The sequence below is a fragment of the Acipenser ruthenus genome, chromosome 27 (assembly GCF_902713425.1).
Source record: "Acipenser ruthenus chromosome 27, fAciRut3.2 maternal haplotype, whole genome shotgun sequence".
NCBI lineage: Eukaryota > Metazoa > Chordata > Actinopteri > Acipenseriformes > Acipenseridae > Acipenser > Acipenser ruthenus.
This window is the reverse complement of record NC_081215.1, coordinates 10753730-10777323: the sequence shown is the minus strand read 5'-3', so window position 1 is coordinate 10777323 and position 23594 is coordinate 10753730. Positions and strand designations below refer to the sequence as shown.

The window sequence follows — 23594 nt, the reverse complement described above, 5'->3', positions numbered from 1 at the left end:
GTTGTTCATGCGTCGGTATAATAAAATATTTACATTTAATATATTCCTTAGCTTTTTTATATTATTAAAGGGAATCGTGGTTTCTCGCACGCAAGTGACTTAGTTTTCCATACTTTATTTATTTTTATTTTTTTTGCTTTATGCTTTATATCATTTGATGCAGCGTTAGACTTATTTAAGTAGATACAGTTTTGATAGTTTTTGAATTTTGTGGAGAGGGGTGCAATAATAAAACGATGTTCCTATGGTAACAGTTGCAGGTACGCAGTTGGTTTGTCCTGGGGAGTTGCTAGGGTTGTAGTTCAAGTGGTTTCATTTCTTGTGACACTTTGTCGTGTGTGTGTTTTAAATAATGAATCATATTCAGAGGATATTTGCACCCTGGCTATGCAAACCTAACGGGCTCCGCTGGGGATTCCACAGGGAGTGTTGCATTGGCTCTGGCGCTGCTTCAGGTTAGGAAGTCTCCTTGTTGTACTACAGCGGCCCCTACTGGCCAGACACGCGGTGAGGTAAAGCACACAGTCTGGCCTGCTGTTGGCCTTCTGGCCTTTCCATTAACAACGCATTTGAAAGAATTCTGCACCAAAACGAAGTCTATTTAATTTTGAAAACGAAACAGTGTACATCTATCTTTTCACAAATACTTTTATTTTTTATAACTTAAAATGTATTGAACTGAAAAAAAATGCTAAATAGCTTCATACAATTATTGGTGGAAATGGACATTTTTCAAACTAAAATATACAAAAACTGCCTTAATATAATAATTTATTCTACTATTGTTATTATCAATAGGTAGACTATATCATCTTTTTTCTCCCATATATTTAAATCTTTGGCAATATTCAATATTGTGAAAATAATAGAGAATATAGAGAGCAATACAGGGCTGCAGTGACTCTGGTGCTAGCACCCATTGTGAACACTGAACACTTTCTTCTTCCTCAGGTCTTCAGGTCCAAAAGACATGGGTAAGAGTTCATCCACGGTCATTTTCAAATAGGACCCATCAGGTCTAGAGAGGAAAACATCCCATTCAGTCCCAAACTGCAAAACAGAAATATGGTAAGCACTCACTTCATAAAAGGCACGATTTTGCAGTTCTAAATTGAAAGGATATACATTATTATTATTTTATTAGTGAATCTTACTCTGAATGAAGTGCTGTTCGCTATGCAATGCTTAAATCCCTTTTTAATCATATTTTTAGAGCACTTTTAGTCTATTATCTATTAACAGCTAGTTACTAATATACTGTATTATTACATATTTGTTAATGGATAATTCATATATGTTGTACAACACCTTTCAGCCATTCTGCCATCACTCAATAATGGAACGTCAAATCAAGCTGATCATATCATTGAAATGGGGCTCCATGTATTACAAGATCAACTTTTATATTTGTCTTTATTTGTTTATAATTGGTTACTATATATTAAAGTGTAAATTGCTTCATTTACCCCTAAATCTGCTTTTACCTGCCGTTAGGCTGCTGTTGAGCTTGTCTGCAGAACCCCAAGTGCTCTCTTCATTCCATTGAAATCCTTCAGAAGCACCTAGTCTACATGTGTACAGAGAGGGGGTACAGGGCTGGCATTGAAATCCTTCAGAAGCACCCAGTCTACATGTGTACAGAGAGGGGGTACAGGGCTGGCATTGAAATCCTTCAGAAGCACGCAGTCTACATGTGTACAGAGAGGGAGTACAGGGCTGGCATTGAAATCCTTCAGAAGCACGCAGTCTACATGTGTACAGAGAGGGAGTACAGGGCTGGCATTGAAATCCATCAGAAGCACGCAGTCTACATGTGTACAGAGAGGGAGTACAGGGCTGGCATTGAAATCCTTCAGAAGCACGCAGTCTACATGTGTACAGAGAGGGAGTACAGGGCTGGCATTGAAATCCTTCAGAAGCACGCAGTCTACATGTGTACAGAGAGGGAGTACAGGGCTGGCATTGAAATCCTTCAGAAGCACCCAGTCTACATGTGTACAGAGAGGGAGTACAGGGCTGGCATTGAAATCCTTCAGAAGCACCCAGTCTACATGTGTACAGAGAGGGAGTACAAGGCTGGCATTGAAATCCTTCAGAAACACCCAGTCTACATGTGTACAGAGAGGGGGTACAGGGCTGGCATTGAAATCCTTCAGAAGCACGCAGTCTACATAAGAACATAAGAAAGTTTACAAACGAGAGGAGGCTATTCAGCCCATCTTGCTCGTTTGGTTGTTAGTAGCTTATTGAAGCCCAGAATCTCATCAAGCAGCTTCCTGAAGGATCCCAGGGTGTCAGCTTCAACAACATTACTGGGGAGTTGGTTCCAGACTCCCACAATTCTCTGTGTAAAAAAGTGCCTCCTATTTTCTGTTCTGAATGCCCCTTTATCTAATCTCCATTTGTGACCCCTGGTCCTTGTTTCTTTTTTCAGGTCGAAAAAGTCCTGGGTTGACATTGTCAATTACTTTTAGGATTTTGAATGCTTGAATCAGATAGTCGTGTTGTCTTATTTGTTCAAGACTGAATCTATTTAATTATTTTAGCCTGTCTGCATATGACATGCCTTTTAAACCCGGGATAATTCTGGTTGCTCTTCTTTGCACTCTTTCCAGAGCAGGAATATCCTTTTTGTAGCGAGGTGACCAGAACTGAACATAATATTCTAGATGAGGTCTTACTAATGCATTGTAAAGTTTTAACATTACTTCCCTTGATTTAAATTCAACACTTCTCACTATATATCCGAGCATTTTGTTGGCCTTTTTATAGCTTCCCCACATTGACTAGCTGAAGACATTTCTGAGTCAACATAAACTCCTAGGTCTTTTTCATAGTTCCCTTCTTCAATTTCAGTACCATGGTATTTATAATGCACATTTTTATTGCCTGCGTGCAATACCTTGCACTTTTCTGTATTAAATGTAATTTGCCATGTGTCTGCCCAGTTCTGAATGCTGTCTAGATCATTTTGAATGACCTTTGGTGCTGCAACAGTGTTTGCCACTCCTCCTATTTTTGTGTCGTCTGCAAATTTAACGAGTTTGCTTACTATACCAGAATCTAAATCATTAATGTAGATTAGGAATAGCAGAGGACCTAATACTGATCCCTGTGGTACACCACTGGTTACCTCGCTCCATTTTGAGGTTTCTCCTCTAATCAGTACTTTCTGTTTTCTACATGTTAACCACTCCCTAATCCATATGCCTCCATTACCCTGAATCCCTACTGCGTTCAGTTTGAGAATTAATCTTTTACGCGGGACTTTGTCAAAAGCTTTCTGGAAATCTAAATAAACCATGTCATATGCTTTGCAGTTATCCACCGTCAATGTTGCATCCTTGAAAAACCCAAGCAGGTTAGTTAGACACGATCTCCCTTTCCTAAAACCAAGGATACTGTTACCATATAGGTAATTTTCAATTTTGGATCTTATTATAGTTTCCATAAGTTTACATATAATAGAAGTCAGGCTTATTGGTCTGTAGTTACCTGGTTCGGTTTTGTCTCCCTTTTTGTGGATCGGTATTACATTTGCAATTTTCAAGTCTGTCGGTATGACCCGTGTCAAGAGACTGTTGCATGATCTTGGTTAGCGGTTTGTAAATAACTTCTTTCATTTCTTTGAGTACTATTGGGAGGATCTCATCTGGTCCAGGGGACTTGTTTATTTTAAGAGCTCCTAGTCCCTTTAAGACTTATGCCTCCGTTATGCTAAAGTTATTTAAAACTGGATGGGAACAGGTCGACATGTGGGGCATGTTGTTTGTATCCTTCTTTGTAAAAACTTGTGAAAAGTAATAATTTTATATATTTGCTATTTTTTTTTCTTCATCTATGTTTTTGCCATTTGTGTCTCTTAGACATTTAACCTCCTATTTAAATGTTCTCTTGCTGTTATAATATTGGAAAAACATTTTGGAATTGGTTTTAGCCCCCTTAGCAATGTTCATTTCTATTTCTCTTGGCCTTTCTAACTTCCTTTTTGACTTGCGTTTGTTGTTACTTTTGGGGTTTTAAAAAGCACTTCTGTCTTTGTTATTTGAAAAGACTAAATCAAGGCATGCCTCCCCTCTATTCGGTGCCTTGATAAATTGTGTTAGGAAGCAGTCATTTGTCATTTCTACCATTTCAATTTTGTCTGTTGTGCTCCCCACCGGGTTTTCCCATTTTATATGGGGGAAGTTGAAATCCCCTATTAATGTAGCTTCTTCTTTGCTGCACGCATTTCTAATGTCATTGTATAACAGATTATTTTGCTTGGTGCCTGAATTTGGCGGTGTAGTAGTGTGCCACGCCCCGGTGTGTATTTTGTGTTAGATTCAAGTGAATAATTCTTTGGTAATTGAATCCCGGCACAACAGTATATATAGGTGCACATTTCACTCACTTGGGGTTGTGTGTTCAGGGAGAAAGAACAGGAGAGAGAAGGAGAAAAATAATTAAAATAAAACCAATAGCTATCGTGCTGAAGGGCCAGCATAATACTTGTGTGTTTAGCGTTTGTTATTGTCTGTTCGTTTTGTTTGTCTATTTATTTTGGCCCAAAGTGCTGTGTTCTGTTTTGTTCAACCCTTTATTTTCTGTGTGTTAATAAAACACTGAGCGATGCAAACTGTTTCGGCCACAGTTGCTGTGTGTTTTGGTTTTATTTCCTGGCCTGACATCACCCCTACAGCCAGCCTGTGACAGGCGGTCTATAGCATGCCCCTATTGTTATGCCCTTTGAATTTTTGTCCATTATTCTGACCCATATTGATTCTGCGTTGTTTTTTTCTTCCAGATTTAATGCCTGGGCTCCAAGACTATTTTTGACGTATAGCGCTACCCCTCTGCCTCTTCTGTCCTGCCTGTCGTTCCTATACTGTGTTTACCCACTAACATTATATTCGTCTCCATCACTGTCTGATAACCAAGTTTCTGTAACACCTATCACATCGTAGTTACTTGTTAGTACAGTAGCTTCAAGTTCTAACATTTTGTTTCTAAGACTTCTAGCATTTAGATAAATACATTTAATGGCTGTCTTACTTGAGCTGTTGCCCTTGTTTTGATGTAGTCTCCCTTCTGTTTTTTTGTTGATTTCTCCCCCCTTCCTTTCTAGTTTAAATGCTTCTGGACCGCCTGAAGGATCCTTTCTCCGAGTAGATTGGTTCCCTTTTTGTTTAAGTGCAGTCCATCCCACCTGTATAGATAGTCCTTGTTGTAGAACGTGGTCCAATGTTCAAGAAAGGTGAAGCCTTCCCATGTGCACCACGATTTCAGCCACGTGTTCAGATTAATTATTTCCAGCTGGCCGTATGCTCCTTTGCAAGGTGCCGGCAATCCCAGAAAACACCACAGTTTGGTCTTTTAAATTCCTTCCTAGCGCTCTGAATTTGTTTTGCAGGGATCTTGGCCTGTCTCTTCCAATATTGTTTGTACCGATGTGGACGACTACTACCGGGTCGTCTCCTGTTCGTTCTAGGAGCCTGTCCACGTTCTCAGTGATGTGCGTGACAGAGGTTCCTGGAAGGCAGCACACAGTTGTAGTAAGGGGGTCCAGACTGCGCACTGAACTTGCTGTGTTTCTCAATATGGAGTCCCCAACAATCATGACATCTTCTTTTTTCTGCCTAGCCAGCACTGTTTACAGGGTCATGGATGTTGTTCCTTTCGTTCTCTTCATGTTGGTTTTGATCATCTAAATTATAAAGTGGGCCAAATTTGTTTGCTGTTTTGATTTCTGGTGGTTGTGTTTGCCTACGTTTCTTTTTTTCCCTGTCTCTGCCTATCTGAACCCAGCTGTTTCAACCCTCTTCCATCTCTCTGGTGGCTTTCTGTCTGTTAGGGGTGTAACATTCCAAGAATTTCAGGTGTGCCAGCTCCTCAAACTCCTGTTGCTCTCTCATATCTCTCATATTTACTGAATTCTATTCCACCATTTCACATGGTGGAATGGAATGAGGAAGGCTGTTCTGTTCTGGCTCTTCAGATTCTCAGACAAGCTCAAAGCAGCTCAAACTCAAACCAGATGGATTGATACAGAAATATTAAACTGCGGCTTCCTTGCCACAGCACTTCACTCTTTACTGAATTCAAATATAAAAAACAAGCAAAACAAAAGCTGGGGATCCAGTGCCGACTGTGCTAAAAGTAAAAGAGCGTAAAATACTGGTGACAAAAAAACAACAAAAACCTGCTGTTAGTAACCCTACCTCTCTCATGACCTGGCGGCAAGCTCCACAAGGAGAGATAAACTGGTCTTCTAAATCACTGGAAAATATGAAGTACACAATCAAATAGTGAAGCAAAGTCCAGGGTTGACACTTGGCACATAGAGCATATCAAATGTTATTGCTGCTGACAATGCAAGATACTGCTGGTGTGTTTGAGAGGTCTTGCTCTCACATGGGTAAAATACAAATACAATGCAAGTTTGGGAGAGTATATTCCCTTCATCTAGAAAATAAAGTAGCAGCCATTCAATTGATCTTAACCAATGCAAACTGAAATGCTGCAGCTGTTCAGATCATTAAATCAGAGCCTTTTGTGCAACATTACAAAATGACTTCATACAATTCAAAATGCAGTAAAAGCAGGTTTAGAGATCTCAGGACCTGCCCCTGTTTATACCAGTAACAGACCTCGGTGCCTTACCTTGCAATGGCGATTGCTCGGAAGTTCATGTGCCCTTCTGAAATGGCTTTTTGAATTGCGGTCCTTTCAGCGCAGACTCCCAAGTTGTAACAAGCGTTTTCAACATTACATCCTGAAGGACAGCAAACAAAATCATCTTACTACAATAATGAGACACAATGAATATCTTCAAAGCATTTACTCCACTCTTAATTACTTGCTATTTTTTGAGATTGGTGAAACACCTGTTCATTTTACAAAACTAGAACCAAACAACTGAGAATTCAAAGTGTGCTGAAAGGTCATTCATATTTCATATAATTGGTGCAGAGAGGTATACAGTGGATTGCTGTACCCATGGAAGATGCAGAGAGATCCGGGGATTGCTGTAACCATGGAAGATGCAGAGAGATAGAGGATTTAGATCTGTTACACCAATGGAAGATGCAGAGAGATAGACAAAGGATTGAGATCCAGGGATTGTTACCCATAGAAGATGCAGAGAGACTTAGGATTGAGATCGAGGGATTGCTGTACCCATGGAAGATGCAGAGAGACAGAGTATTGAGATCTGTTGTACCCATGGAAGATGCAGAGAGGTAAACAAAGGATTGAGATCCAGGGATTGGAAGATGCATGAAGACTCTGACAGGCTCTTCAAACCACTTGTGCACAACTCTGGCACAGTGGATGGGTGTCTTGAAAGAAGTCATCACCCTCAGGGTACAAGGGCAGCATTGTTGGGTGGACTTGATCTACAACGATGCTCAGGTAAACTATAGCATTTGTTTGGCTTTCCAGAGTAATCAAGGTACCAGGGTATACCAGGAGAACACAACAAATCCAATTGGGTAGACATGTCCTAATAAGTGGCTAGGCAGTATATATGTTGAATCTTTTTAGAACACTACAGCTTTAAAATAAAATATTGGAAACAAACACTGCTTGCATATGCTAACCTTGAACTCCATAAAGTACAGTTCAGTTTCACTGTTTACCAGGATCCAGTCTCATGTCATGAAAACTCCAGTACTAGATGTTCTTTAAAATACAGATGTTCTTGGCAAGTGATCATGCATTTGTACAGTACATGATATCACATTATTTGTGTGACTGTGGTTGCCACAGTCTTATTATTAATTAAAAAGAAAATTGAGAAATATGGGGAAAATGTCCAATTGTACTTTATCACTGTTTAGATCATCTGAGTGCCCACTTGTTGGTATCCCTCGCAGTGTTATAGTTTATTATTATTATTATTTAATTCTTAGCAGACGCCCTTATCCAGGGCGACTTACAATTGTTACAAGATATCACATTATTTTTACATACAATTACATTATTATTTACACATTATTTTTTTTTTACATGCAATTACCCATTTATACAGTTGGGTATTTACTGGAGCAATCTAGGTAAAGTACCTTTGCTCAAGGGTACAGCAGCAGTGTCTCCCACCTGGGATTGAACCTACAACCCTCCGGTCAAGAGTCCAGAGCCCTAACCACTACTCCACACTGCTGCCCACTTTGCAATGGGGGGTATAGGAAGCTTGTATTCCTCGCAGTGTTATAGTTTGCAATGGGGGGTATAGGAAGCTTGTATTCCTCGCAGTGTTATAGTTTGCAATGGAGGGTATAGGAAGCTTGTGTTCCTCGCAGTGTTATAGTTTGCAATGGAGGGTATAGGAAGCTTGTATCCCTCGCAGTGTTATAGTTTGCAATGGGGGGTATAGGAAGCTTGTATTCCTCGCAGTGTTATAGTTTGCAATGGAGGGTATAGGAAGCTTGTATCCCTCGCAGTGTTATAGTTTGCAATGGGGGGTATAGGAAGCTTGTATTCCTCGCAGTGTTATAGTTTGCAATGGGGGGTATAGGAAGCTTGTATTCCTCGCAGTGTTATAGTTTGCAATGGAGGGTATAGGAAGCTTGTGTTCCTCGCAGTGTTATAGTTTGCAATGGAGGGTATAGGAAGCTTGTATCCCTCGCAGTGTTATAGTTTGCAATGGGGGGTATAGGAAGCTTGTATTCCTCGCAGTGTTATAGCTTGCAATGGAGGGTATAGGAAGCTTGTATCCCTCGCAGTGTTATAGTTTGCAATGGGGGGTATAGGAAGCTTGTATCCCTCGCAGTGTTATAGTTTGCAATGGGGGGTATAGGAAGCTTGTATTCCTCGCAGTGTTATAGTTTGCAATGGGGGTATAGGAAGCTTGTATTCCTCGCAGTGTTATAGTTTGCAATGGAGGGTATAGGAAGCTTGTATTCCTCGCAGTGTTATAGTTTGCAATGGGGGGTATAGGAAGCTTGTATTCCTCGCAGTGTTATAGTTTGCAATGGAGGGTATAGGAAGCTTGTATTCCTCGCAGTGTTATAGTTTGCAATGGGGGGTATAGGAAGCTTGTGTTCCTTGCAGTGTTATAGTTTGCAATGGGGGGTATAGGAAGCTTGTATCCCTCGCAGAGTTATAGTTTGCAATGGGGGGTATAGGAAGCTTGTATTCCTCGCAGTGTTATAATTTGCAATGGAGGGTATAGGAAGCTTGTATTCCTCGCAGTGTTATAGTTTGCAATGGGGGGTATAGGAAGCTTGTATTCCTCGCAGTGTTATAGTTTGCAATGGAGGGTATAGGAAGCTTGTATCCCTCGCAGTGTTATAGTTTGCAATGGGGGGTATAGGAAGCTTGTGTTCCTCGCAGTGTTATAGTTTGCAATGGAGGGTATAGGAAGCTTGTATCCCTCGCAGTGTTATAGTTTGCAATGGGGGGGTACAGGAAGTTTGTATTCCTCGCAGTGTTATAGTATGCAATGGAGGGTATATGAAGCTTGTATTCCTCGCAGTGTTATAGTTTGCAATGGGGGGTATAGGAAGCTTGTATTCCTCGCAGTGTTATAGTTTGCAATGGGGGGTATAGGAAGCTTGTATTCCTCGCAGTGTTATAGTTTGCAATGGGGGGTATAGGAAGCTTGTGTTCCTTGCAGTGTTATAGTTTGCAATGGAGGGTATAGGAAGCTTGTATCCCTCGCAGTGTTATAGTTTGCAATGGGGGGTTGTGACAAGGCTGGCTGAGTGATTACGTCAGACCCAGGAAAGGAAACACACACAGGACGGTGAAATGATGAAGGCGCTTGCTTGCGCCGGTTTATTGCAAATAAAAAGGTTGAATAAAACAGAGAACACTGACTGCACAAACAAAAACTGCACGTTGGCCAAAGTAAATAGACAGACAGACAAACAAACAATGTGGACGAACCAAACAAGTATCGTGTGAGCCCTCTCTCACGAGTAGCATTTGTTATTTGCGTTTCTCCTCTTTCTCTCCCGTTCTCCACTCTCAAACACACAACCCCGAGTGAATGAAATGAGCATCTATATATTCAATTGTGCTGGGATTCAATTAACAATTAATTATTCACTTGAATCCCAGCACGTGAACTAATCTGTGAAAACCCTGTGCTCACATATTAAAGTACTTTAAATGCATGTGAAGTGCAATCCCCGTGCCTAAATACAATTATACATTTTAAATAACTTGTGCTACACACATTATTATTATTATTATTATTATTATTATTATTTATTTATTTCTTAGCAGACGCCCTTATCCAGGGCGACTTAAATCGTAAGCAAAAACATTTCAAGCGTTACAATACAAGTAATACAATAAGAGCAAGAAATACAATAACTTTTGTTCAAGCAAAGTACAAGTTTGACAAACCACAATTCAATAATACAGCAGGTAATAGTGATAGTTACATCAGGATATGATTAAATAGTGATAGTTACATCAGGATGTGATTAAATACAAAGTACTACAGGTTAAAAACTTGGCAGATTACAGTATTCTGAAGGACAGGATTAAATGCAGTAAAATAGGGGGCTGATAACAGCAAAATAAAGCACATTTACATGAAGGGTGATAGTGTCCCAGGATACAAACAGAGGAGTTCTACAGGTGCTCTTTGAAGAGGTGGGTCTTAAGGAGGCGCCGGAATGTGGTCAGGGACTGGGCAGTCCTGACATCTGTAGGAAGGTCATTCCACCACTGCGGAGCAAGGGTGGAGAAGGAGCGGGCTTTGGAGGCAGGGGAGCGTAGCGGTGGTAGAGCTAGTCTTCTAGTGCAGGCGGAGCGGAGAGGTCGAGTGGGGGTGTAGGGAGAGATGAGGGTCTGGAGGTAGCTGGGTGCAGACTGGTCAAGACATCTGTAGGCAAGTACAAGAGTCTTGAACTGGATGCGAGCGGTGATCGGGAGCCAGTGGAGTGAGCGGAGTAGTGGAGTAGCGTGGGCGGAGAGAACACCAGGCGGGCAGCAGAGTTCTGGATGAGCTGGAGCGGACGGGTGGCGGACGCAGGGAGGCCAGCCAGGAGGGAGTTGCAGTAGTCTAGGCGGGAGAGTACCAGGGCCTGGACCAGGAGCTGGGTAGCATAGTTGGTGAGGAAGGGTCGGATTCTTCGGATGTTGCTCAGGAAGAATCGGCAAGTGCGTGCCAGAGTGGAGATGTGCTGGGAATAAGAGAGGCAGGGGTCCAGGGTGACTCCAAGGTTCTTAGCGGAGGAAGAGGGAGAGAGTGTGGTAGATTCCAGAGGAACAGAGATAGAGAGATCAGAGGGGGGGAGGAGGAGGGAAAGAAAAGGAGGTCAGATTTAGAGAGGTTGAGTTTGAGGTGATGCGAGTGCATCCAGGAGGAAATAGCAGACAGACAGGTAGAGATACGGGAGGAGATGGTGGAGTCAGAGGTGGGGAAGGAGAGGAAAATCTGAGCATCATCAGCATAGAAATGGTATGAGAAACCATAGGATGCGATGAGGGGCCCAGGGAGCGGGTGTAGAGAGAGAACAGGAGAGGACCCAAGACTGACCCTTGGGAGACTCCTGTTGAGAGAGGGCGAGGTGTGGAGGTTGTTCCACACCAGGTTACCTGGTAAGTGCGGTTGGAGAGGTAGGAGGGGAACCAGGCCAGAGCAGTGCCAGAGATCCCCAGGTCAGCAAGAGATGATAGTAGAATAGAGTGATCAACAGTGTCAAAGGCAGCAGAGAGGTCGAGGAGAATTAGGACAGAGGAGAGAGAGGCAGCTCGGGCACACTTAAGTGAGTTGGTGACAGACAGGAGGGCGGTTTCAGTAGAGTGAGCAGAGCGGAAGCCGGATTGGAGAGGGTCAAGCAGAGAGTGGTTGGACAGGAAAGCAGAGAGCTGGCGGTGTACAGTCCGCTCGAGGGTTTTGGAGAGGAAGGGTAGGAGGGAGACAGGACGGTAGCTCTGGAGGGAGGTGGGGTTTTTGAGGAGGGGAGTGATCGAGGCTTTTTTGAAGGCAGAGGGGAAGATACCAGAAAGTAGAGAGGTGTTGAGGAGGGAGGAGATGAAGGGGAGTAGAGCAGGAGCAGCAGCATGAAAGAGGTGAGTGGGGAGGGGGTCCAAGGCACACGTGGTGGGTTTGTGACCCTGGAGCAGGGAGGAGAGGTCAGAGTCTGAGAGGGGCAAGAAGGTGGAGAAGGAGGGTGAGTTAGTAGGGGTTGCAGTGGGTGTAGGAGTTGGAGCGGGAGGGGGTGCGGGGGAGGGAGAGGTTGCGGATATCTGAAATTTTTAGAAGAGTTTGCGGATATCTGAAATTTTAGAAGAGAAGAAGGAGGCAAAGTCATCAGGGGAGATAGAGGAGGGAGGAGGAGGGGGGGGAGGGTTTAGGAGGGAGGAGAAGGTAGAGAATAGTTTACGTGGGTTGTTAGTGGAGGCTTGGATTACAGATTGGAAATAAGCACATTTAGCAGAGGAGAGAGTAGAGGAGAAGAAGGAGAGGAGAGTGCGGTAAAGGTCTAGGGCAGCAGGGAGTTTGGTTCTCTTCCATTTCTTTTCAGCAGATCGCACACCCATTTATATCCCATGCAGCCATATCTATACACCAACATTAACACATCACATGCAACATATAACACAGAAATGCACACAGGGGCGGGACACATTGCCACATATCCCCCCCCCCCCCTTGTGTGCAGGACACATGGCATCAATGGCCACCTCCCTCCTTAAAATCCCAAAAGTCCAGCACAAAGTCCCGGGCCAAGAACAGGGACTTCAAGCCAGGCTGCTACTGGCAATGCTGTCAGCATAACTACCAACAGCTCCCAGGCTGACTCCTTCAGCCGGGGCAGTCCTAGCTGCGGAAAAGCTGCGGGGGCAGGTGGTCCCCCGACCTTCCCCTTCTTCGTAGCCGGCAGATCCCCCCTGTGGGGCTCTGGCCACAGCACTTTCTGCAGCGCAAGTGCTGCAATGGGAGCAGGTCTCCTGACCTCCCCCATGATCTCCGGTAGCGAAACAGCTGCTGGGGTTGGTGGTCTCCGGACCTCCTCCCCCTCCTTCAAAGCCGGCAGCTCCCCTTGGTGGGGTTCCGGCAACAGTACTTCCTGCTGCGATGCGGCGCAACAGGCAGCCCCAGGCGATGCGGAGCAACAGGCAGCCCCAGGCGATGCGGAGCAACAGGCAGCCCCGGGCGATGTGGAGCACCAGGCAGCCCCGGGTGATGCGGAGCCACAGGCAGTCCCGGGCGATGCGGAGCAACAGGCAGCCCTGGGCGATGCAAGGCAGGCATCCTTGGGCGAAGCGAGGCTGGCATCCTTGGGTGGTGTGAGGCAGGCATCCTTGGGCAGTGCGAGGCAGGCATCCTTGGGCGATGCCAGCAGGTATTCACCCTCTGCTGGTGGAGGTGGGAGTGGTAAGCAGTCCTCCCATGACGGTGGAGGTGGAACCAGCAGGTATTCACCCTCTGCTGGTGGAGGAGGCAGAGGGAGCTCCTGCTGCTCTGCTCCTGCTGGTGGAGGTGATGGAAGCAGAGACAGCTCCTGCTGCTCTGCTCCTGCCGATGGAGGTGGTGGAGGCAGAGGCAGCTCCTGCTGCTCTGCTCCTGGCGGTGGAGGTAGAGGCAGCTCCTGCTGCTCTCCTCCTGGTGGAGGTGGTGGAGGCAAAGGCAGCTCCTGCTGCTCTGCTTCTAGTGGCGGAAGCGGTGGAGGTGGGAGCAGCGTGTAGTCTCCTGGCGACGGAGATGACAGCAGACATTTTCCCTCTGCTGGTGGAGATGGGGACAGCAGGCATTTTCACTTTTACAAACAAAACAGCACGGTGGCTAAAACAAATAAACAAACAAAACAGACCCAAAACAAAACCAAACTAGTATCATGCTGGTGGAAAACCAGCATGGGTATCAGTTGTTTTGTATACTGACTCTCTTGTCTCACGACTCGCGTCTCTCGTTCCACCCTGAGTGAGTGACTTGTGCATCTATACAGCTGTGCCGGGACTCAATTGCTAATTAATCATTCACTTGAATCCCAGCATAAGAACATAAGAACATAAGAAAGTTTACAAACGAGAGGAGGCCATTCCTCTCGAATAGATTCAATTCTTTTAGCCTGTCTGCATATGACATGCCTTTTAAACCCGGGATAATTCTGGTTGCTCTTCTTTGCACTCTTTCTAGAGCAGCAATATCCTTTTTGTAACGAGGTGACCAGAACTGAACACAATATTCTAGGTGAGGTCTTACTAATGCATTGTAAAGTTTTAACATTACTTCCCTTGATTTAAATTCAACACTTCTCACAATATATCCGAGCATCTTGTTGGCCTTTTTTATAGCTTCCCCACATTGTCTCGATGAAGATATTTCTCATAAAACATAAACATAAACTCCTAGGTCTTTTTCATAGTTCCCTTCTTCAATTTCATTATCTCCCATATGATATTTATAATGCACATTTTTATTGCCTGCATGCAATACTTTACACTTTTCTCTATTAAATTTCATTTGCCATGTGTCTGCCCAATTCTGAATGCTGTCCAGATCATTTTGAATGACCTTTGGTGCTGCAACAGTGTTTGCCACTCCTCCTATTTTTGTGTCGTCTGCAAATTTAACGAGTTTGCTTACTATACCAGAATCTAAATCATTAATGTAGATTAGGAATAGCAGAGGACCTAATACTGATCCCTGTGGTACACCACTGGTTACCTCGCTCCATTTTGAGGTTTCTCCTCTAATCAGTACTTTCTGTTTTCTGCATGTTAACCACTCCCTAATCCATGTGCATGCATTTCCTTGAATCCCTACTGCGTTCAGTTTGATAATTAATCTTTTATGCGGGACTTTCTCAAAAGCTTTCTGGAAATCTAAATAAACCATGTCGTATGCTTTGCAGTTATCCATTGTCAATGTTGCATCCTCAAAAAAGTCAAGCAGGTTAGTTAGACACGATCTCCCTTTCCTAAAACCATGCTGACTGTCTCCCAGGATACTGTTACCATATAAGTAATTTTCAATTTTGGATCTTATTATAGTTTCCATAAGTTTACATATAATAGAAGTCAGGCTTATTGGTCTGTAGTTACATGGTTCGGTTTTGTCTCCCTTTTTGTGGATCGGTATTACGTTTGTTATTTTCCAGTCTGTCGGTACAACCCCTGTGTCAAGAGACTGTTGCATGATCTTGGTTAGCAGTTTGTAAATAACTTCTTTAAGTTCTTTGAGTACTATTGGGAGGATCTCATCCGGCCCAGGGGATTTGTTTATTTTAAGAGCCTCTGTTATGCTAAAGTTATTTAAAATTGGATAGGAACAGGTCGACATGTCGGGCATGTTGTCCGTGTCCTCCTTTGTAAAAACCTGTGAAAAGTAATCATTTAATATATTTGCTTTTTTTTTTCTTCATCTATGATTTTGCCATTTGTGTCTCTTAGACATTTAACCTCCTCTTTGAATGTTCTCTTGCTGTTATAATATTGGAAAAATATTTTGGAATTGGTTTTAGCCCCCTTAGCAATATTGATTTCTATCTCTCTCTTGGCCTTTCTAACTTCCTTTTTGACTTGTATTTGCAGTTACAAGTACTCTTTCTGTGTACTTTGTTTTTGGTCCCTTTTAAACGCTCTGTAAAGTGCCTTTTTTCGCTGAATATTTTTTTTAATTGATCTATTATATAATATAATTGAATTGATCTATATATATATATATATATATATATATATATATATATATATATATATATATATATATATATATAGGCTTGATACCGTTTTCAGTTTAATGCAATAACATGTCAGTTAATATGCTTTTAACTTTAAACAACTAATTGTCCATTATCATGCAATTAAATGTTCTGTGCCTATGCAGCAATGTGGGCAGCTTAAATGCAAGTATGATCTGCCAGTTTGAAATGTGAACAAAAAGACATGGACTAAAATCCTCCATATTGAAAATAAAATTAGATTTATTTTTACTTAAATATGTTTGTGTGAATCACACTGATGTAATGCAAATGTATCTTTCTTTTTGTACAGGGATCCCTTTAATACTTATCTGACACTGAATTCCACATATCGGATTAGTAAAGAAGGGTTTATAGGTTAGTCCTCATTATCGGTCTAACTTGTTCCGATCAGTTAAACCAATTACCGGGATCATCGTTTTGTACGCCGCAATCAGGATTATTAAATTAGTACAGATTTGCAGGACTTTCTAGTCCGCATTTTAGTCCACTTGATATGGACTGATCACTGGTACGCTGCAAATCGACCCATTGGGTCAATTGCAATGAACTTGTAGATTCAGTACGGAGCTGCGTACTAAGTTGCGGACTCGCTAATACGGTACTATCTCAGGATCATCCCCAGCTGTGTATTAACTCAGTACCAATTGCAACAAAGAGATAGGGAACAAAGTGAGGACTCGCTAATACGGTACTATCAGGATCATCCCCAGCTGCACACTAGCTAATACGGTACTATCTCAGGATCATCCCAGCTCCATACTAACTCAGTACCAATTGCAAAGATGGGGACGAGCTGATCCCCAGCTTTAGTACAGAGCTCGGGGTTCAGCTCTTTATTGTAGTGCGCTACCATACAGGAACTGAAGGGTGATTGGGTCCAGCTATTATATTTTAGGAGTGTTATATTTCCTAATTGTCTTCAAGCAGTGCATAATTTGTGCCGGGTCACCTCTGGGCTTCCGAGGCATAGCCACACCCTGGGCTGATACAAATCTCATAAAATGTTTTGCTCTCAAATGAGTTTTCTTAAAATTCTCAACAGAATTGTATCCATTCTGCAAGTCAGTGCGCACAAGAGAGACAGTCTGCGGGGACGATCGTACAGTACTTTATGATTTCAGGACTGCAACTCTATTGTCGTTTTTTATACGGAATTCACAGGGTGTGGGCTGGGGGTGTAAGGCTAGGGCAGAAGAAGCAGAAAGCAGTTAGTAGGAAAGGGTGCCGGCTAGAAAGGACTGAACTTAGGATAAAGGAGTGGGCCGAAGCCCTGACAAGTTGCAGACCGACGGGCCCGGACTTGGAAATTAGGATAGAAAATGGTCGCTGACTGAGGGCAACAATGTCGTCACATCCCAGGGGCAAAGGACCCAGCGACTGAAAACACATACGAGGGTTATGACTCGAGGAGCCGCCCCTCGGGAGGAAGCCAGTCCCGAAAGACCAGGACACGAAAGGAGGTAGACAGAGAGAGAGAGGGTACCCAGCATCTGAGACTTCTGTAAAGGGGCGCTCGTTAAACCCTTGATTGGCTGAGACTTCACACTGCCTGGGATCTGAAATAAGGACAAAGCATGGAGGTTAGTATGGGACTCAAGCACTGAGAGTGGCCACATCCCGAAAGAAAGGCCGAACATAGAACAGAGCCTCGAGTGAGGTAAGATAAGCGCAGGAGCTGCGACAGGACAGAGTGTGGCCGGGGGTCAGCTCTGACTCACATGGTGAGAACCCCCTGAAGGTAAGGGAGGCGGATGCCTAGCCCTGAGGTTGGGGAAGTGAGACTCACTTGCCCCTCAAAGGATGGACCCCCGACTCCTCGCGGAATCCCCCACACTGTGAGACAAACAAAGGGTTTGCAGCGATAGCAAACCGGCTTAAAATACACCCACCCCTCGTTATATCACCCCACTGCGGATTCGGATATATGGCAGGCCTGGAATTGGCTCCCCATTTTTACAGTCTAACTGCTCATGCCTTAGCACTACACATAGACAATTTCACTTAGAATTACTGTTCGTTTTATTTTGTACTGCACATCACAAACTAAAATATACAGAACAATTAAAAACAAATCATTAATATCGTACTGTTATTATATACAAACACATTGCCCAATAACACAAAGCAAATTAAATATATACATGCCGACGCGTTTATTTAAGCAATGCACTAGCAAAAGTCACAGGGCAGTGACGTCAGCTCCCTAGCAACAAGCCTCCTATGTTGGGAATGGATTCTTTCAATGCAGCGGTTTGGGCATTTGAGAAAGGAGAGGAAGATTCATGAAATTAATTGGAGACTTAAGTTGATGAGAAGCAATTACCCTCTGCAATATGAATTAAAAAGGTGTGCTGCTTTTTATACGAAAAATGAGAAAAGGCAGGTTGCATAGAGGATTTCTATTGGACCCTGACGCCCCCGATTAAAACAAGGGAGTGGTTGTAGAGTATTTGTTATTAGCCTATTTGTTTTTCTGTGGGTCTCTCGCTATATCGCCCCATGGGTGGAGATGTCTCTTTTACAATGCATATTTTCAACCCGTGTCAAACACATTGGCGGAAATAAATATCCAACATGGCTACTGACATGGCTTTCATTTCTCTGTGACGTTTTTTTATTATTATTTAGCGAAAGAGGGCTCGTGTACAACAAGCTCGGTGGAGGCGCTGGCAGCGTGTTCTCTGTGCAAGACGTAACCTTTTCAGGTTACCACGACAACAAGCACAATCCTGGACGCTACTTTTAAGTTTATTTTTGTTCCATCCAGCTGCCGCTGCATATTTTCATTTGCTCAGACTGAGCAGCTCCCGGACCTCTTCATCGCTCCACAACACTCTTGCCATTTTACCATCACGTCGCCACAAGCGAAACGTTTTCCCTTGTGGCTCAACTATTTTTCATCAAGTTCTCCACGGTGGTGAAGGCTTTGAAAATGGTATTTGTTTAAGACTGCCAGCACGATTACTTTCAACGTGTGCTGGTAGATGATCACTACAGACTGTTTTGTTTGATTTCATTTCGCCCAATGAAAGCCCTTGAGCTTGTTCACATAAGGTGTATGCCACAAACGTTCAGTTTGGCGGGAGGACAGAGGCTCTTATTAGAAACTGTCAGCGGACGGCGCTGCTTGCAAAAAAAATATAAAAAAATTAAAACATGGCATCCAAACGGAAAAATTCTTGACATGTTTGAAAAAATTAATAAATAAAAATGTACACACAAATTATCAGAATCATGCTCCAAAAGATGTAGCCCAAGGAATACCAACTGTGTAAACACAACTAAAATATGACCGTGATAGGGAGGTGAAGCAGTCATGGTTTCAAACATACCCTCTGGTCCGGCAAGCCTGAATCACGCAGCTTCAAAAAAATCATAGATAAGGTTTTTTTTTTTTTCTCTCTCTTTAAAATGTGTTGAAATATATTTTGGAAATAGTAAAATAAACACATTATTTTTAAAAAGAAGGATTCGTCTCACTATGATAGGCTATATTGAGTTTTAATTTCAGATTATTTTAACACATTAGCAGCCTACTAATATTATTAATCACATTAGTACAAGCTTGTATAACTAGAGATGCGGTTGGTCAGGTAGGCATTAATATTAACACGCACTAATAGCACTGTCCTGCAGTGGAAGGAAAACTGCGTCACAGTCAAAATAATGTAAAGGATTATGCAGTACATGAATATCTGCATACCTATTCAGAATTTAGGAAATCTGTAATTACTTTTTTCACGTGGGACTAAGTTTGGCATTTATTAAATGGTAACACTATGTAACACAATTTTTGTTCCTGGGTAGTAAGTGTTATTTCCTAATTGCTTATGCCTCAAAAGTATAGAAAACGGCTATTATTCCCCACAAACTTTGCTTTTGTGACCAGGACAGTGATATTTTGAAATTTACCTATTTCCAATGAGAAAACGGGCGAATTTGTGTCTTTTCGTTCACATAAAGTCAGAAAAAAACAACATATGAATCCAAATTAACATGTATTTATACTAAAGTAATACAAAAATGACTACAAAAGATTTAGAAGTGAGTAGTTTTTCGAGATTTACGATTATACTGTAAATCACTTTCACGAATCAGCCCCCAAATGTAGTCTCCCATCATGTTCTCGTTATACTGTCCTTGGTAGCGGCGTTCAAAGTCCAGTATATCCTGGAGGAAGCGCTCGCCTTGCTCCTCCGAGTATGCTCCCATGTTCTCCTTGAATTTATCAAGATGAGCATCAAGGATATGGACTTTGAGGGACATCCTACAGCCCATTGTGCCGTAGTTCTTCACCAGAGTCTCAACCAGCTCCACATAGTTTTCGGCCTTGTGATTGCCCAGGAAGCCCCAAACCACTGCGACAAAGCTGTTCCAAGTCGCTTTCTCCTTACTAGTGAGCTTCTTGGGGAATTCATTGCACTCCAGGATCTTCTTTATCTGTGGTCCGACGAAGACACCGGCTTTGACCTTTGCCTCAGACAGCTTAGGGAAGAAGTCTTGAAGGCTGCCGACTTCTTATCTAGAGCTCTGACAAATTGTTTCATAAGGCCCAATTTGATGTGCAGTGGTGGCATCAGCACTTTCCGGGGGTCCACCAGTGGCTCCCACTTGACGTTGTTCCTCCCCACAGAGAACTCGGTCCGCTGTGGCCAGTCCCGCCTGTGGTAGTGCGCCTTGGTGTCCCTGCTGTCCCAAAGGCAAAGATATCAGGGAAACTTGGTAAAACCGCCTTGGAGACCCATCAGGAATGCCACCATTTTGAAGTCTCCTATGACCTTGATGCCATCTCAGAAAAATGCAGATATGTATCCACTTAGGCAGCTGGAACTAAACTGAACTGGTGGGCTTAAGGCCCCTGTATTTATACTACTATTTATATTACTGGAAAGTTCTAGAAAGTTCTAGAAGTTACTCCAAGTTTACTTAGCACTGAATCTATCTGGAATGTTCTGGAAAATAGGTAAATTTCAAAATATCACTGTCCTGGTCACAAAAGCAAAATTTGTGGGGAATAATAGCCATTTTCTATACTTTTGAGGCATAAACAATTAGGAAATAACACTTACTACCCAGGAACCAAAAAAAAAAAAAAAAATTTGTTACACGGTGTAATCAGAGTTATAGTTCCCTTTACATATACTGTTTATGTGTATTGTAAAGATAGGGTCTGCCATTTAAATACTTACGTGTTTTCAAATACAATACACATCTTTTTGCCTTGTGAAACAGTATGTTTAACTTGTTTACAGTATTGTTAAGTGGCGTAAGTTTTTCCAGTGTGGCTAAAAAATGTTAAGTTACTTTAGCCACAGTGGCTAACTAAATGAAAGTGAGAGGCAACGTAGACTCCCGGGAACTGCTGGTCAATTCTGATTCCAGCATGTACAGCAACTAGCTGATACTGCTGGAAAACTGGAGACAAAGTGAAATGTATATAGTTCACTTTTCTGTTTTTGGAATGCCGATTATGCTGTGCTACAAGACCAGTGCAGTATTGCTGGTGTGACTTTTTGGCAACAAAGTGGAATGTATATAGTTCATGTTTCTTTTTCTGAAATTGTGATTATGCAGAGGTGCAAGACCAGTGCAGTCGGTAAGTGTACACATTTGATTGATCTTTCTTTGTTAATTGCTATTAGTATTATGTTATAATACAAATGTATTAGGGTGTGTATGGGGTTGTATGCCCCTCCCCTCCCCTCCCCTCACATTTTTCAAATTAATTTTAAACCGGAGCTGTGCTTTCCCCCGCTGCCTTGTGGGTAGACGCTTGTGTATACTTACAGGCACATTTTTTCTTTATTTTTTCTTTATTTTTTTGCTCTGTGGTTGCTTTTAATGTATTTTTTCTGCACATACTCCTACTTTATGATGTACGTGATTGTAACATCTAACAGCAGTGACGATACTCTTTCAAATAAACGAGTTATGATTTTGAATTTCAGGTTCTTAAGAACTGTATTATTGTCATTGCTTCCTCTTCTGTACAAATTAAGCACTGGCTACTGATGGTGCAATTATTGAGCAAACGAAGTGTACGTGGGGATTTGAAAAACATGACTAACCGAGCAGGGACAATCTCATCACAGACGTTATTTGACTGCGTGTTTTATTTTTATTGTAATAATATTTTTCTTTATAATATTCATCTAAGTGAATACTGGGCTACAAACTGTAATATGAATGTGATTACATGTTAAGTTTATTAACATACGAAATAAAGTAATGCTGTCTTACTGTTGAATTCTCAAAAATGTAAATACTTTCCTCACCTACAAAAATGTTCCCCTCGTTCGTCATCAGGGCAGCGCCGACACGGAATTTACTGTACGGACAGTAAGCAAACTCCTTCGCCTGCAGGCACTCGTGAAGCAGGGTTTTGATCATGTCCTTCTCTGACGTGAGAGAATGCGTGCTACCAGACTCCAGCGGTACAACACGGCTGCTATCTGACACTGTCGCAACTGGGACGTCTTCGGGTGTTAAAGCCATTGGTGTTTGCCTGCGTGGGTCTCCCGGTTATGAATGAATACAATAAACTGTTTAGCGTAGACTGCTTAGTCAGACATTGCCAGTCATGACCGTTTCTGGAAAGAAGTGTGGGGGCGGTGACAGCTTTGATTATTGGTAGGTTACTGTCCATACATTAACTACACTGCTAGTGTTGCACAATATAAAACAGGCAGCTACTGTTATGCAGTTACGTGGACACTTCCACGAATCAAACCTATCCAAGTTTCTGCTGGGGTACGGGTTTGTTTGTGTTATACTTTCAGTATGAGCAGGTCCGGTTCCATGGCAAACACGACCTGTCTGCTCCCCAGCTGAGAAAGTTAAATGCCTAACAGCCAATAACACATTTCAGCTGCTGTTCAACAAAGGTAATGGGTTACATTATAACGGCAGAGGAGGCAGGTTAGCTACAAAGCAGCTGATTGGTGTTTTAAGAGGCGTTTCTGTCTGAAAACTGCAGTTTGTGATTATTGTTGTTATTATAAAACAACATGAATACATCATGTTTTGTGTGTGTATGTTGTACATTTATTTTTACATACTTATAGAATAGGCATATTTCTTTTACCATCCAATTTTTAAATGTTAACAATTGGGCTAGCTGTAAAATGCTAATAATTAGGGACATTTTTAAAAGTAACTGAAAAGATTATCTGGCTGAAATGTATTGGCCATGCATGAGGTCCAATGCGGTCTTCTCTCCTCCACTTGCACAATTGTTTTCTAGAGCAATGTGAATTGTTTTATTTGAACTCACTGTCTTCGTTTTAAGTCTATAAGAAACACTGTGTAAAGTATTGCACGCAGGCAATAAAAATGTAAATATCATATGGGAGATACTGAAATTGAAGAAGGGAACTATGAAAAAGACCTTGGGGTTTATGTTGACTCAGAAATGTCTTCATCTAGACAATGTGGGTAAGCTATAAAAAAGGCCAACAAGATGCTCGGATATATGGTGATGGTCGGAAAAGCTTTGATATTCAGGGCAACTGTGTCTGCTGGTTTTCATTCCAGCTGAGTTCTCAGTTACTTAATTGAACCCTTACTTGAATTGATAATTTGTTTAATTTGATCTTTTTACTTGTTTTCAGCTCTTAAACAGTGCCAATTTCAAGTTAGCTATAACATTTTATAAGCAACTTGAACTCTACAACTGTTTAAGACCTGAAAACTACTAAAAAGGTCTAATTAAGCAAATGATGCGTTCAAAGAAGTGCCTAGTTAAGTAATTGAGAGCTCAGTTGGAATGAAAACCAGCAGACACAGGGGGTCCCCAGGACCAGGATTGGAAACCCTGCTCCAGAAGATGAAATCTGCAGTCCATGTCTGTTTGATTAACTGTGATGTCACAGGGCAATTGTGCTTCGACTATTGACAGCTGAGTGACATCAGTGACATCAGAAGGCAAGGTTAAAAAATTAACAA

At 42.4% G+C, this 23594-nt stretch overlaps 1 protein-coding gene across 1 annotated transcript; it reads right to left on the bottom strand.

Moving 5' to 3' along the window:
* Positions 1 to 515: 515 nt before the first annotated feature.
* On the bottom strand, positions 516 to 22460 carry LOC117426074 (cytidine deaminase-like). Its single transcript, XM_034043340.3, has 4 exons — positions 21926 to 22460; positions 6643 to 6754; positions 6201 to 6258; positions 516 to 1050 (listed from the first exon to the last, which is right to left on the bottom strand). Exons 1-4 carry the CDS (start codon positions 22143 to 22145, stop codon positions 910 to 912), a joined length of 531 nt encoding a protein of 176 aa, XP_033899231.1. The 5' UTR covers positions 22146 to 22460; the 3' UTR covers positions 516 to 909.
* Positions 22461 to 23594: the final 1134 nt, after the last annotated feature.